The following is a 16,697-nucleotide window of genomic DNA, read 5'->3' as shown; positions in this document are numbered from 1 at the left end:
TGTTGTGACCGCCCTAGTCCTTACAATGACCATTTGTGACTGTAACTGGTCTGGTGTGTGTTGTACTGTAATAACTGCAGAAAGACAGTTGACTGAGCCCCCAGTAGATGATGAATGTCCCCTCTCTCTCTCTCTCTGACACCCTGGCAGTGTCCTGGGGCCTTTGTACTGTAAATCCGCTACAGATATCGTATAGGCACAAATCCTACACTGTTTCCCTCTATCCTCCTTCACTGTTAGTATGCTTCACAGTGTATGACTTTGTCTGAAATGGCACCTCATTCCTTATATTGAGCATTATGTTCAACCGGTTGTCCATTTCATATGACATAGTTTAGTCCGTTGCATAACTGTAGAGTCTAGCCTTTGTACTGTTTGAAGTGTAGGCCTAGTAGCCTATGCATAGTCATTTGTCAATACCTGCTCTTGTCGTTCCTCTGTCACGCAGTCCTCTTAGTAGTTCCATTTGAAGACAGCCTTGGTAAGGCGATAGCAGCTTTAGATGAGGTTCATAAAGTGCTCCGTGCTTGGCAGACATATGGCCTCCATATTGTCCTGTTCTACACCAGGGTAATTAAGGGCCTTGCTCAGCTCAAGGTTAAAAACCATGTTTTCCCTCATGCTGTTTCAACTAACTGCAGAAACACTAATGCCACAAGGGCAGCCCCCGAAGCCCCTGAAATGCATTTAAAGGCCCACGCCTTAATAAAAAAAAAAGAACCCAACAACAGCCCCGCCACTTGATTATCTATGATGATGCTGGAGAATATTTTTCTAACCACTCTCAAATGCATAGTAAATGTCTTCAGTGTCTTCAAATGAATTCAATCCTAGAGGAGGAGAAGTACAGGTGAATGAATGAATGGGACCCCAGCACCCACAGAGGAAAGCAAGGCATTGTGAAGCTGCTTATTGACAGTTAGTTTTCATTTTAGAAATGGCCTTGTAATCCATTATCAGGCCTTTGTCAGATGAGAACATTGAATTATACTTATTATTTAATTTCCCCTCTCCTTCTCTGTCTCAGTCTTCCTTTCAAAACAGGTTTAGCAAATCTAATTGAAATGCAAAATGAAAACGCTATCAATCCGTAGTAGCCGTGTGGTTTTTCTCCCCCTTATAACGAGTAACTGATTTACTCTATGGTTTACTGGCCACAGGAATGATTGCATTGTTTTTTAAAAGGAGCAGAATAATGTCATGTTTTGAGAGATCACTCTCCATCTTATTATGGAATTTGAAGGAAGATCTGAAAACCATCCTTCTGAAAACACTCACACACACATCTGTCATAAAACCATCAATTACATCATGTGTAATTGGTGTTATTCAGTGAGATCAGAGTTGTGTGTGTTGTCTCTGATGCCCCATTTTGCACACCGGCTCTGCTTATATGAGTGCTTTTGAATAGGTCCACTTAATCTTGGAATGGAAAGTGTTACCATTCATGAAAAAATTGAATCTAAGAGCATCCATCTTGAACATGCTGGTTTTTTATTTTTTCGGTGGGAGAAAAATAAATATTTTGATAGGCAGCCACAGAGTGAGATGAATAGATTCAACTGGAGATAGAGATTAGAGTAAATGTGAGTAAAACCACATGAGTTAAATCACAAAAAGCGTATATATTTCAAACCTGTTTTTACCTTGCCTAATGGTTTATTGAATTGATTAAAACTGAACTGCATGTAGGAAGAGAACACCGCGGTTATGTACTTTTCTCAAAATATTGACTGTTGGACTTGAGATATTTGTGTATTCCGTAATAGACATGAGGAATATTGATTTGTTCCACTTCCATCTGAATTCATTTGCATTTGAAATCTAAATGGGATGTAATGATGGATGTAATGATGGAACAGGTAGCACTGGAGCAGCATAGATAATAATGAACTGAATTCCCCTTTAATGGCGCTGCTCTGACAGGTGTGTTTGTGTGTACTCTCTCCACCTCACTCTCAGAAGGAGGCAGAGATGGACATTATGTTGGGTGTGTTGAGAACCATACAGAGATGATTAGTGTGACATCGCTGCCAACATGAAAATGGGAACCCATCTATGCACTGTCAAAATAACTGATTGCTCTCTCACCAATATGAGGTGTGCCCATTACTTCTCCTTTGATCCTGGGAAGAAGAGAGATAGTCCAATACTTCCTCCCTCATCTTCATATTAGAACAGATGGAGATTCAGAACCACACACACACACACACTCATATTCACACCTGTATATGTTAACACCATATACCCAAATAGACCTTTCTTTCACTGTTAAATCTTGATACAGTTAAAAGTACATCTTGATTTAGTAGACACTATACACTACCCCTGCCCCCTATACCCTCTTTAACTGCCAAGCTCGTCATTTCTGACAAGGATAATCTTCACTTGGAGGATTATAAAGCTATCCCGTAGTCATCACTTTTGGTCAGCTTAGCTCACATTAGCCAGCACCCCATGGCTTAGTGCTTCCAGCTTTGTATCTCGGTTCAAAAGGAACATCGGAGATTTGTGGCGACGGTTCAGCCGCAAGTCGGTAAAACCAGCGTGGTGATCGTTCACAACCCGGTTTCTTTGATTAAAAGCACCAATCACTATTAAGGACAACTGTTGCCAGCAGTATTTTCAGAAATATATTTTCTTTAAGAAAATAAACCTTGAGCTATATTGGAGCACCTGGGGACTTAACCTCTTGTCCTGACACACATACTGCGGGGGGAAGCATCGAGATGGAAGGAAATGGTTTTTGTTTTCTTGTTGTAGTTAAATGTGAGGCAGAGATCGTGGTTTGGAGGTCAGGGTGAAGCTCCAGCTGTGTACTAATTGCCCTATTGAAATAATCAGTGCTTGAATGATGTAATCCTGACTTGATTAATGTCATTCTGACTTGGACTTCCTCTCAGCTTGAAGCCAATTACCTGGTCGTAAATAAACCTGCAGGATACAACAGTACACTATATAACCCCCCCTATTTTCTACACTGACGAACATCACTTTCAATCCACTCTAGCCTGTCTATTCCCTGTGATGCAGAACAAATGGACACAATCAGAGAGCACCTATAGAGGACATCTACGCACTGAGAGAAAGAAAAAAAACATACACACAACTGAATAAACATTGCCGTCTGGTGTGGCTTCTGGATGTTTGCCGCCAGTGGGTCTTCAGACTGGACTGATTCCCCAGTGTGGTCCAGAGTGACGAGCATACAGAGTATGTACAACATTGAACCTTTGATTTGTGAGTCTCTCCCATAGCTCAGAGAGCCTGGAGGCTGTTTGACTGAATTAGGAGCCAGTGTGTTATCTCTCCAATGGAAGGCAGAGCGGCTGATTGCTGCCCTCATTGGTAGTGCGGATCACGTTCGGCCAGTGTAATAGCAGCCATAGAAACCGCATCAACGAAAATAATTGTTTTGGCAACCCTGGAAAATTAAGAATACAACATTAACATGCTTTGCTTGTGGCGTGTGGCTTCTCTCTCTTCTCTAGTCTTAGGTCTCGATAATATGATCAAATGTTGCCCATTAGAAAGCTGGAGCAAAAGAAAGAGAAAATCTAAATCTTTCTGGAGGTTTGAGGGGAAACTAGCAAACAGCAAGTTGACACCATGTTGTGTGCTTGTCAGGGCACTGTTCTCTGGTCTTCTCAGTCCTAGGTGTAACACAGCCTTTTGCACCTTTTTAAGAGGATCCACCAACTGGTAATGGATTCTGCAACCCTTACTCTGATGGTCAGAGCTATTACACGATAGAATAGATTCAAATCTGTAAAGTTGGAACTGTTAGATACTAGCTATCGACACAGTGTTCACAGCAAATGTAAAACCTAATGGAATATGTTAGCCAGTATTAGCTACCGGTCCGCGTTATGGATGTAATTGACAGACATTCTACATGTGTTCCAGGTTGCTATGGAGTGGACGGGGAGAGTGACTCCATCATGAGTTCCGCCTCTGAGAACTCCACGGAACCGTGGTTCTGCGATGCTTGCAAGAACGGAGTCACACCCAGCTGTGAGCTCTGCCCCAATCAGGACGGGATCTTCAAAGAGACTGACGCTGGGAGGTGGGTCATGATTATAGGTTGACCGTTTAATCGGAATGGCCCGAATAATTAGGGCCAATTTCAAGTTTTCATAACAATCGGAAATCGGTATTTTTGGGCGCCGATTTGTTTAAAAAAAATATATATTATATATATATATTATATATAAGAACACATTCTTATTTTCAATGATGGCCTAGGAACGGTGGGTTAACTGCCTTGGTCAGGGGCAGAACGACAGATTTTCACCTTGTCAGCTCGGGGGATTCAATCTTGCAACCGTACAGTTAACTAGTCCAACGCAATAACGTCCTGCCTGTCTCTCGTTGCACTCTACAAGGAGACTGCCTGTTATGCGAATGCAGTAAGCCAAGGTAAGTTGCTAGCTAGCATTAAACTTATCTTTATAAAAAACAATCAATCATAATCACTAGTTAACTACACATGGTTGATGATATAACTAGATATTATCTAGCATATCCTGCGTTGCATATAATCTGACTGAGCATACAAGTATCTAAGTATCTGACTGAGCGGTGGTAGGCAGAAGCAGGCGCGTAAACATTCATTCAAACAGCACTTTCATGCGTTTTGCCAGCAGCTCTTCGTTGTGCATCAAGCATTGTGCTGTTTATGACTTCAAGCCTATTAACTTCTGAGATGAGGCTGGTGTAACCGAAGTGAAATGGCTAGCTAGTGAGCGCGCGCTAATAGCGTTTCAAACGTCACTCGCTCTGAGCCTTCTAGTAGTTGTTCCCCTTGCTCTGCATGGGTTATGCTGCTTCGATGGTGGCTGTCGTTGTGTTGCTGGTTCGAGCCCAGGGAGGAGCGAGGAGAGGGACGGAAGCTTTACTGTTACACTGGCAATACTAAAATGTCTATAAGAACATCCAATAGTCAAAGGTTAATGAAATGCAAATGGTATAGAGGGAAATAGTCCTATAATTCCTATAATAACTACAACCTAAAACTTCTTACCTGGGAATATTGAAGACTCATGTTAAAAGGAACCACCAGCTTTCATATGTTCTCATTTTCTGAGCAAGGAACTTAAACGTTAGCTTTCTTACATGGCACATATTGCACTTTTACTTTCTTCTCCAACACTTTGTTTTTGCATTATTTAAACCAAATTGAACATGTTTCATTATTTACTTGAGGCTAAATTGTTTTATTGATCTATTATATTAAGTAAAAATAAGTTTTCATTCAGTATTGTTGAAATTATACTGAATGAAAACTAAAAAAAAAAAAAAGCCGATACCGATTAATCGGACGATTTTTTTATATTTTTATTTGTAATAATGACAATTATTATATAGTTGTAATTGTCATTATTACAAATAAGCGTTAAAAAAAATCGTCCGATTAATCGGCATCGGCTTTTTTGGTCCTCCAATAATCGGCATCGGCGTTGAAAAATCATAATCGGTTGACCTCTAGTCATGATTCGACACACTGATTTTTAATGATTTTTCACATGATTTAATTAGCCTGTTTCGGAGCATTACATTGGATCAGTAAGGTGCACTGTAGGAATTGCAATCAACACAATAGGAATTACCTACACTATAGGAAATCAACTATTTAACATTTATTTCTACATTTACTGTAGACAAGCCTCTCTCCATGCCTACATTCAGCGTTGGAGAAGTATAGAAGATGGAGAAGGGAGAGAGAAAGTGAGGGAGAGAAAGAGAGAAGGGTAGGAATAGAGAGAGGAGAAAGAAAGCAAGTGAGAGAAGGAGAAGAAGATGGGGGGGAGAGAAAAAGAGAGGAGAGACAGTGAGAGAGAGAGAGAGAGAGAGAGAGAGAGAGAGAGAGAGAGAGAGAGAGAGAGAGAGAGAGAGAGAGAGAGAGAGAGAGAGAGAGAGAGAGAGAGAGTGAGTGTTATGTGAAGCGTGGAGACTCCAGCCACGCTATCGCTGATGGTGCTCCTCAGCCAGCCTGCACCCGAATTTACTACTTCACTAGAGCATGAAAAACACAGCAAATTAAACTGTGGAGATGGATATCTTTATATTGGACTTCGGATTCTCTTCCCCAAAGTCTGCATTTGAATTTGTGTCACACCAAGCGGATGCTCAGTCAGAGAGTGTGGCTTTGGCCGCTGAAATCAACTACTGAAGATTTCCAAGTTTTTAAGTGTATAAGTGATTCATTTCAGTTAATTATCTGAGTGAAGTTTTCTGATTTTGCGTTGTTTACATTTTACGCTTTTGCAGTGCCTAATTTAATAGAGCTTTGTCAGCATAAATTTACTAATATAACTTAAAGGAAAAATCCCCCCAAAAGCACTCATTCCTATTATTTACATAGTTACATAACTCTAATATGTGAGAACAGTATTTTTTTGTTAACAACTATTTCATTTTGTCGATATTATAAGGTTGTTAGCAACGTGAACATTGTTGTGGAAATCTGTTGCAAGCTCAAGTCAACTACAACATCCACAATGCAATGATCTCTCTATGGGCTGGCTGGCTGGCTAGCTAGCTAGCAAACGTAGCTACACAAAATAATACCAAAGTCAATATCAGCATGTGAAGAAGCTAGTTGGCTGTAAAATTGCCTGAACAAACTGCACTATCAATTTGGGAGTCTACAATCTCACCATGTTCATCCTGCAGATCGATGTGCCTCACAGAGTGGAGTCTGACATTCACAACGACACCATGCAATACACCCTGGACCGATGAGGCAGAGAAATAGGAGAAATGTGTTAGACCCTCTTTTAAATTACACATTTCTTGAGGTAGGAATATCACAAAAATATGATCAATGACTAATTTGAGAGAAGACAACTTCCCGCGTTATGACATTGACCAGTATTGAAATCTGACCTGTATGAATCTAAAAGTCATATTCCTATTAACGTCCAGTGTAGTGAGAGAGACTTTATCACAATGCTATATCATACCGGCAGAATTTCTGAAGGCAATCGCTCAGATACACATGAAATGACCCAGGGAATAGATAGAAAATCGCTCAGAGATGCACAAATATAAGATAACATTCAAAATGGGCCAATCTTCTCTTTAAAGATGCATTATAAAGGTTTTGTATAATTTCAGGCAGTAGCTTTGAAAGTAGCACTCACGAGCCAAAACGGGTCCTCGAAAATTGTGCATTGTGTACAACGTCATCAATTTTGTATTATATGTTACATCCTGCATCAACAACAAATCCTGCCATTCCAATTCTTACAATGTTACAAATTTGTACGCGTTTAAGATCCTGTTCAAACACTTTAATTGTGACCATTAGAAAGCTTGTGTTTACTTCACGTGGACTACCCAGTCTCTGTTTAGTATACTCTCAATGTGTATAATGGTCTTTGCTTTCATTGGTTAAGTAGGCACATACATCAGCAATGGGGCTATTTGAAGCATCTTTGTTCTTTTTTCATGTGTATTTTCTAGATGGGTCCATGTGGTTTGTGCGCTCTACGTCCCTGGAGTAGCGTTTGGGGACATTGATAAACTACGACCAGTGACTCTCACAGAGATGAACTACTCCAAGTATGGGGCCAAGGCAAGTACAAAGGAAATGTTTTCTAGAATAAAGATGATGGCGATCGAAATATTCTGTTAAACAGTGTAAATTGTATGACACAAAATCAATCCGTATTACTTCAAACATGCTTTGTCAGAGTGGAAGACTGAGGAAGGTGTTTTAGAATTTTGGTTTCCCGTTGTCTGTTGATGAATAAGTCCGGTTTATGAGGAGCAGCACATTAAGACAGTAATAAAGTGACTCGTGTGGTTGGTTACCGTCCAACACTTTACATCCAACTTTAACATAGTGATCCATCAGCGTACAGTCACTCTGACATTCATTCTAGCTGGAAACCCTGTTGAGGGTCACTAAGCCAATAGAATACACTTTATTGAAGTGAGTGACTTTTAGAAATATGATCCAGTGCCATTTCACTCTGAAAAGAAATTGCTGCTGAAAAATGTGTATTATCATAAAAATGAATAATTAAAGCATATGCAAGTTTCTCCAAGTGGTCACTTTGTCCCTTTGGCAGAACTGAGCAAAGTCAATGTTGTAGTTTCTGAACCTCTAGGTTTTCCTTTGTCCCTGACTGCAGTTTCTGATATCTCCATTTTCTTTTTACCTTTTGTTCATAAGTGGTGTTTCTGACCTATGTTTTTGCTTTCTCTTTTGTCTAGGAGTGCAGTTTCTGCGAGGACGCCCGGTTCGCCCGGACAGGCGTGTGTATCAGCTGTGATGCTGGCATGTGCCGATCCTACTTCCATGTGACCTGTGCTCAGAGGGAGGGGCTTCTCTCAGAGGCTGCTGCGGAGGAGGTGAGAGAAGACCGGACATGAATCATGTGACCCTGTGTACAGTACAAGTCAAAAGTTTGGACAGAGCTACTCGTTCCAGGGTTTCTCTTTATTTTTACTATTTATAATAGTGAGGACATTAGAACAATGAGAAAACACATATGGAATCATGTAGTAACCAAAAAAGTGTTAAACAAATCTAAATATATTTGAGATTCTTCAAATTAGCCACCCTTTGACAGCTTTGCACAGCTCATTCACAGTCCCTGAAATGCATTTGAACAACGTGGGGGGGTTCTTAGTGCAGGATTCATGTCACTCCCTGCGATAAGAAGACAGTAATGCAGGGTTTCTTAACCTTGTTGGAGGTACTGAACCCCACCAGTTTCATATGCGCATTCACCGAACCCTTCTTAATTGGAAAAATAAAATATGATTTTTTTTCAAATTCAAAACATAGTTTACTGGTGCACAAAATGAACCGTGCATCAACATCACTGTGTTCAAAGAACAAAATCATCAAAACATGATTTTCACACAAAAACATAACAATGAATATTTGCTGCAAATCAGTATAACTTCTGCTGTTGCCTTTCAGAGATCAGTTCAGAAATGCGCAGCTTCACCTTGGCAAGTGTCACTCTCATGTCATTTTTGCAACAAAGTCTGTTCCTTTTCTTCGTTTTTATGTCCAGCATCCTCGATAAGGATTGCTTGCAAAGATATGTTGTAACAAACGGTATGAAAATCTCCAGAGCTTTCTCAGCAATAACAGGGTACGTTACCATTTGTTGACACCAAAACGTTGAAAGCGTTGTTGTTCTGAAGAGTTGCTGTTGAACCTGGCTCTGCTGAATTTCAATGATTTCATAGAGGTATTCATCATTGACATCTGTTGTCTCAACACTAAACGTGAACGGCTGTCTCACCCATGCTGGATATGACTCTCTTGTAGGGAAGTATCCGTTGAGAGACTTTGCAAGCTCATCTAAGTGCGTGGCAATTGCTTGCTTCAGTTCCGCGGGTACAGAAATGTCTCCGATTCCAGATACATCTTCAATCTTACTTACACACTTGTCCAGCAGGGGAAAGTTTGCGAAGTTATCGTTCTCTGTTCGTCGTTTCCATAACGGTAGCTTTTTTTAAAAAGCCTTCAGGTTTTCCTCCGCTTCGATGATGTTGACTCCACCACCCTGCATCTTTTGATTGAGATGATTGAGAGCTGCGAAGATATCAGCCATGTATGCTAAAATGAGAATGAACTCAGAATTTTTGAAGCATTCTGCATGACAATGTTGGTGCTCTTGCAAAAACAGGGCTAATTCCACACGCACAGCAAAGTACCTCGAATTCAGAGCCCATTTCTTTACACAGCGCACTGAAGATGCGGTGCCTCAGAGCACTAGTTCGCACATAGTTCACGCATTCCACTACAATTTTTAATACTTCTGCCAGTTTTGGAGGCAAGGTTTTTGTTGCCAACGCATGCCTGTGCAGAATACAATGCGTAACAATGATGTGTGGTGCATCGGCTTTCACTAGCGCACCAAAACCAGACTTTCTTCCCAGCATGACTGGAGCTCCGTCCAAACAAACTGTAGAAACCAAATCCCACGAAAGATTGTTGTCTTTCAAGAAGTCATCCACAAGTTTCTTCACATCGGCTGCCTTAGTTGTTGTTGTAAGAGGCTTACAAAATAAAAAAATCTTCCTTTATCACATCGTCTTTCACATAGCGCACGAATACAGCAAGCTGGCTTAGATTGGAAACGTCTGTGGTCTCATCGAGTTGAAGGCTGAATTTTGAACTTTGTAAGCAACTTCCTATGATGCTGTGAGGATCAGTTTGTTGATGGGTACAAAGCCAAGAACAGGCAGAGTAGCCTTTTCATCGAATCTGGCTCTCTTCACCTTGAATTCAGCGAGCGTTGTGTTCTTGTATTTTCCATCTCCATGCAGCTTAAGGAAGTGTTCTCTTAGTTTTGTAGGTGCTAGACTAGAATTGCTCAACTTGGCATTGCAAATCATGCAGTTAGGACGCTGACTCCCATCACGTTCCATTATACATGAATCCATATTGTACATATTCGTCCGACCACTTTCTTTTTTTGCTCGACATAGTAAGTATGAAGGGATTAAAATATTAAGAAAGAAATCACAAGACGTACCATCACGACAGTCACAAGTCGACTACTGAGCGCACCAAATTCCCTGCAGCACAGATAGGCCAAGCGATGTAGCGTGATCACCTGCAGCCAATGATGGCCAAGCGGGGCGTGTCATCACGAATCATATGTGTCGGATGTGTGTCTTGACCTCCGCCGAACCCCTGAGACTGACTCACCGAACCCCTGGGGTTCGATCGAACCCAGGTTAAGAACCACTGCAGTAGTGTATTCATTTTACAAACGACTAGTCCTTTATAACAGTCTCTTAAACTGGCCCTGGCTCCTTCATCAACCTCCTGCTATAGGCAGAGTCTTATATTGAGTATGTAATAAAACAAGGAAGGCTGTATAATGATGACACTCTAAGGATCTGGTTATAGCTGGTATTCAGGATCCGTCTGCAGTGCAGCTGATGTATGCACCTCGCGTCACTTCTTTCTGCGGCACAAAGGCGGCCGGCGTACTGATAAACCCGGCCCAGAAAGTGCCTACTCACCGCTATCCATTTAATCCATTGAGCTGTGGCAAAGGGCCCCTATCAACAGGTGAAGCCTCTGATAAAATCTGCCGAAACACCTTAAGCCTAAACGATTCTAGGGGAGCCAGGGGCTGCCTGCCTGTCTGGGGGGAAAAACGGTTGAGTTTGAGTGTTTTTTTTCTCTCTGACTGAGCAGGGGGAAAGAAAAGGTCGTAGGACCTTGTAGGTGAGCTGTATGGTTGTTGTGGATATGGAAAATAATTAAGAAGTAGAGGCTTTCATTGTTCTTCGCTCTTTTCTTACCTGGAATTTGGAAGACCATTTCTGAGAAAAATCACCATCACTAAACCCAGTTCTAGGAATAAGATGCACTCTACTTCAGCATTGAGCACAGTTCATCACTCTGAGAGCACTACATGGATGTTATGTTTCTCACATAACAATGATACAATTATTCTTTTGAATTACATACAGTCCATTCGGAAAGTATTCCGAACCCTTCCCCTTTTCCACGTTTTGTTACGTTACAGCCTTATTCTAAAATGGATCAATTAAAATAAATCCTCATCAATCTACACACAATACCCCATAATGACAAAGAGAAAACAGGCTTTTAGAAATGTTTGCAAATGTATTAAAAATCAAAAAACATACCTTATTTACATAAGTATTCAGACCCTTTGCTATGAGACTCGAAAAAGAGCTCAGGTGCATCCTGTTTCCATTGATCATCCTTGAGAGGTTTCTACAACTTGATTGGAGTCCACCTGTGGTAAATTCAATTGATTGGACATGGGAAGGGCACACACCTGTCTATGTAGGGTCCCACAGTTGACAGTGCATGTCAGAGCAAAAACCAAGCCATGAGGTCGAAGCAATTGTCCGTAGAGCTCTGAGAAAGGATTGTGTCGAGACGCCGATCTGGGGAAGGGTAACATAAAATATTTGCAGCAATGAAGGTCCCCTTGAACACAGTTGTCTCCATCATTTTTAAATGGAAGAAGGTTGTAACCACCAACCACCAGCTGGCCACCCAGCCAAACTGAGCAATCGGGGGAGAAGGGCCTTGGTCAGGGAGGTGACTTAGAACCCAATGGTCACTCGGACAGAGTTCCAGAGTTCCTCTGTGGAGATGGGAGAACCTTCCAGAAGGACAACCATCTCTGCAGCATTCCACCAATCAGGCCTTTATGGTAGAGTGGCCAGACGGAAGCCACTCCTCACTAAAAGGCACGACAGCCCACTTGGAGTTTGTCAAAAGGCACCTAAAGGACTCTCAGACCATGAGAAACAAGATTCTCTGGTCTGATGAAACCAAGATTGAACTCTTTGGCCTGAATGCCAAGCGTCACATCTGGAGGAAAACTGGCACCATCCCTACGGTGAAGCATGGTGGAGGCAGCATCATGATGTAGGGATGTTTTTCAGCGGCAGAGACTGGGAAACTAGTCGGGATCGGGGAAAGATGAACAGAGTAAAGTACAGAGAGATCCTTGATGAAAACCTCCTCCAGAGCGCTCAGGACCTCAGACTGGGACGAAGGTTCACCTTCCAACAGGACAACGACCCTAAGCACACAGCCAAGACAACACAGGATTGGCTTCGGGACAAGTCTCTGAGTGTCCTTGAGTGGCTCAGTCAGAGCCCGGACTTGAAACCGATCGAACATCTCTGGCAAGACCTGAAAATAGCTGTGTAGCAACGCTTCCTATCCAACCTGACAGAGCTTGATAGGATCTTCAGTGAAGAATGGGAGAAACTCTCCAAATACAAGTGTGCTAAGCTTGTAGTGTCATACCCAAGAAGACTTGAGGTTGTAATCACTGCCAAAGGTGCTTCAATAAAGTACTGAGTAAAGGGCCTGAATACTTATGTAATTGTGATATTTTAGTTTTTTTTAAAGAATTATACATTTACAAAAAAAAAAAGTAATTATGAGGTATTATGTGTAGATTGACGAGGGTGGGAAAAAACTATTTAATAGATTTTAGAATAAGGCTGTAACATAACAAAATGTGGAAAAATTCAAGTGGGTCCGACTGCGCTGTAAGTGACTATTTTACACAGGAAAACAGATCTCTTGACTGAAGAGTGCTGAAAGACATGCCATACACAGTGCACAAGAAGCGATGTTCACCTGTGGTCAATCAGGTTTTGAACATGTGTGTGTCTGTTTCCACAGGACATAGCCGATCCCTTCTTTGCGTATTGTAAGCAGCATGCGGACCGCTATGACAGGAAGTGGAAGAGGAAGAACTACCTGGCGCTCCAGTCCTACTGCAAGGCATCTCTACAGGACAAAGAGAAGCAGCTGGCCCCTGAGGCACAGGTGAGAGGTCAAGACTGGCTCAGACTCACACTGGCTTGCCCCTGTTAGGGCTGCAGAATGTTGTCTTTGAACATGAATAGAAATGCTTGTCAGTGTTTCCTTCATAGTTAATTGTTCTATATGCAAGATTCAGTCTTCAACTTTTTATTTTAACAAGTGAGTTGGAAAACACAGCAACCTCCTGGGGAGGTTGTAAATTGTAATGTCTGGGTCCCAAATGGGATCCTATTCCCTATATAAAGCACTACTTTTGACCAGGGCCCATATATAGGATAGGGTGCCATTTGGGACACAGCCGGGCTGTCATTAGATAATGAAGTGTGTGTTTCTTTGTGTTGTGTTGAACCCCTGGCAGGCCCGTATCACCACCCGGCTGCAGCAGTACCGGGCCAGGGCAGAGCTGTCCCGTAACACTCGGCCCCAGGCCTGGGTCCCCCGGGAGAAGCTTCCACGACCCCTGACCTCCAGCGCCTCCGCCATCAGGAAACTCATGAGGAAGGCCGAGCTCATGGGCATCAGGTAGGAGTTAATGTCTGTAGGAAAAAGCTGGTGTTCAGGCAACCAAGAATTGAGGTGCAGCCCAAATATAGAATTCACACACTCAAAAAAAATCCAATATAAATATTGTTTTGAACTGGATGCGTGAGAGCTGCAACTTTTTCCCCTTGTCAGGGAGGGGCTTTGAGGTCAGAAAGGTGGACCAGGAAGCAGAGGGTTGTCGGTTCAAATCTATTTTTTCTTCTTCAGCACGGACATCTTCCCTGTAGACACATCAGACATCAGCGCAAGTGTGGACGGACGCAGGAAACACAAGCAGCCTGCCCTCACTGCAGACTTCGTCAACTATTACCTGGGTGAGTAGGGAAACAAAAACCATCTGACTAATGGAAACATAGACTTACATTACCAACATAATACACTATTCTAGTCAATGTTGTTAGTAAAGACAGATGCTTCCAGAATAAAGACAGATGTGCCAGAGTTCTATAGGCTCTCAGCATGTAGCCTTGGATAAAGACCCCCAAAATGAATGATGATGCCGTTGCCAGATATGTGTTTGCTCGACCGTTTTTGTGTGTGTGTTTGCGAGTGTGCGTATACATGTACGTTCAAACGTGTATAACCTTGAACAACATCCCCCACCCCCAGCTATCTCCCATCAGACAGCATCCCCCACTCCCCAGCTATCGCCCATCAGAACAACACCCCCACCTCCAGCTATCTCCCATCAGAACAACATCCCCCAGCTATCTCCCATCAGAACAACATCGCCCATCAGAACCACATCCCCCAGCTATCGCCCATCAGAACCACATCCCCCAGCTATCGCCCATCAGAACCACATCCCCCAGCTATCGCCCATCAGAACCACATCCCCCAGCTATCGCCCATCAGAAGAACATCCCCAGCTATCGCCCATCAGAAGAACATCCCCCAGCTATCTCCCATCAGAAGAACATCTCCCATCAGAAGAACATCCCCAGCTATCTCTCATCAGACAGCATCCCCACCCCCAGCTATCTCCCATCAGAACAACATCCCCAGCTATCTCCCATCAGAACAACATTCCCCACTCCCCAGCTATCGCCCATCAGAACAACATTCCCCACTCCCCAGCTATCTCCCATCAGAACAACGTCCCCCAGCTATCTCCCATCAGAACAACATCCCCCAGCTATCTCCCATCAGAACAACATCCCCCAGCTATCTCCCATCAGAACAACATCCCCAGCTATCTCACATCAGAACCACATCCCCCAGCTATCGCCCATCAGAAGAACATCCCCAGCTATCTCCCATCAGAAGAACATCTCCCATCAGAAGAACATCCCCCAGCTATCTCCCATCAGAAGAACATCCCCCACCCCCAGCTATCTCCCATCAGAACAACATGCCCCACTCCCCAGCTATCGCCCATCAGAACAACATTCCCCACTCCCCAGCTCTCTCCCATCAGAACAGCATCCCCCAGCTATCGCCCATAAGAACAACATCCCCCAGCTATCTCCCATCAGATCACCCCCCCCACCTCCAGCTATCTCTCATCAGACAGCATCCCCCACCCCCAGCTATCTCCCATCAGAACAACATCCCCAGCTATCTCCCATCAGAACAACATCCCCCAGCTATCTCCCATCAGAACAACATCCCCCAGCTATCTCCCATCAGAACAACATCCCCCAGCTATCTCCCATCAGAACAACATCCCCCAGCTTTCTCCCATCAGAACAACATTCTCCACTCCCCAGCTATCGCCCATCAGAACAACATTCCCCACTCCCCAGCTATCGCCCATCAGAACAACGTCCCCCAGCTATCTCCCATCAGAACAACATCCCCAGCTATCTCACATCAGAACAACATCCCCAGCTATCTCACATCAGAATAACATCCCCAGCTATCTCACATCAGAACAACATCCCCCAGCTATCTCACATCAGAACAACATCCCCAGCTATCTCACATCAGAACAACATCCCCAGCTATCTCACATCAGAACAACATCCCCCAGCTATCTCACATCAGAACAACATCCCCCAGCTATCTCCCATCAGAACAACATCCCCCAGCTTTCTCCCATCAGAACAACATTCTCCACTCCCCAGCTATCGCCCATCAGAACAACATTCCCCACTCCCCAGCTATCGCCCATCAGAACAACGTCCCCCAGCTATCTCCCATCAGAACAACATCCCCAGCTATCTCACATCAGAACAACATCCCCAGCTATCTCACATCAGAATAACATCCCCAGCTATCTCACATCAGAACAACAGCCCCCAGCTATCTCACATCAGAACAACATCCCCAGCTATCTCACATCAGAACAACATCCCCAGCTATCTCACATCAGAACAACATCCCCCAGCTATCTGACATTAGAACAACATCCCCCAGCTATCTCACATCAGAACAACATCCCCAGCTATCTCACATCAGAACAACATCCCCAGCTATCTCACATCAGAACCACATCCCCCAGCTATCTCCCATCAGAACCACACCCCCAGCTATCGCCCATCAGAACAACATTCCCCACTCTCCAGCTATCGCCCATCAGAACAACGTCCCCCAGCTATCGCCCATCAGAACAACGTCCCCCAGCTATCTCACATCAGAACCACATCCCCCAGCTATCTACCATCAGAACCACATCCCCCAGCTATCTACCATCAGAACCACATCCCCCAGCTATCTACCATCAGAACCACATCCCCCAGCTATCTACCATCAGAACCACATCCCCCAGCTATCTACCATCAGAACCACATCCCCCAGCTATCGCCCATCAGAACCACATCCCCCAGCTATCGCCCATCAGAACCACATCCCCCAGCTATCGCCCATCAGAACCACATCCCCCAGCTATCGCCCATCAGAA

At 43.5% G+C, this 16,697-nt stretch overlaps 1 protein-coding gene across 5 annotated transcripts in view; it reads left to right on the top strand.

Moving 5' to 3' along the window:
* Positions 1–16,697, top strand: part of LOC112236551 (PHD finger protein 14) — a 149,418-nt gene that overhangs the window by 11,039 nt on the left and 121,682 nt on the right. For 4 of the 5 annotated variants that reach the window (XR_006080578.1, XM_042310557.1, XM_042310554.1 and 1 more), the window contains exons 6-11: positions 3,907–4,066; positions 7,468–7,579; positions 8,224–8,361; positions 13,169–13,315; positions 13,659–13,834; positions 14,063–14,169. Coding sequence is in view for 4 of the 5 variants with exons in the window: in XM_042310557.1 (XP_042166491.1) it covers positions 3,907–4,066; positions 7,468–7,579; positions 8,224–8,361; positions 13,169–13,315; positions 13,659–13,834; positions 14,063–14,169 (840 nt within the window). In the remaining variant the exon portion in view is untranslated. The remainder of the gene's footprint in view (positions 1–3,906; positions 4,067–7,467; positions 7,580–8,223; positions 8,362–13,168; positions 13,316–13,658; positions 13,835–14,062; positions 14,170–16,697) is intronic. The other variant, XM_042310556.1, reaches the window with a different exon arrangement.

Source organism: Oncorhynchus tshawytscha, linkage group LG31 (genome assembly GCF_018296145.1).
Source record: "Oncorhynchus tshawytscha isolate Ot180627B linkage group LG31, Otsh_v2.0, whole genome shotgun sequence".
NCBI lineage: Eukaryota > Metazoa > Chordata > Actinopteri > Salmoniformes > Salmonidae > Oncorhynchus > Oncorhynchus tshawytscha.
This window is presented reverse-complemented; position numbering and strand designations above follow the sequence as displayed.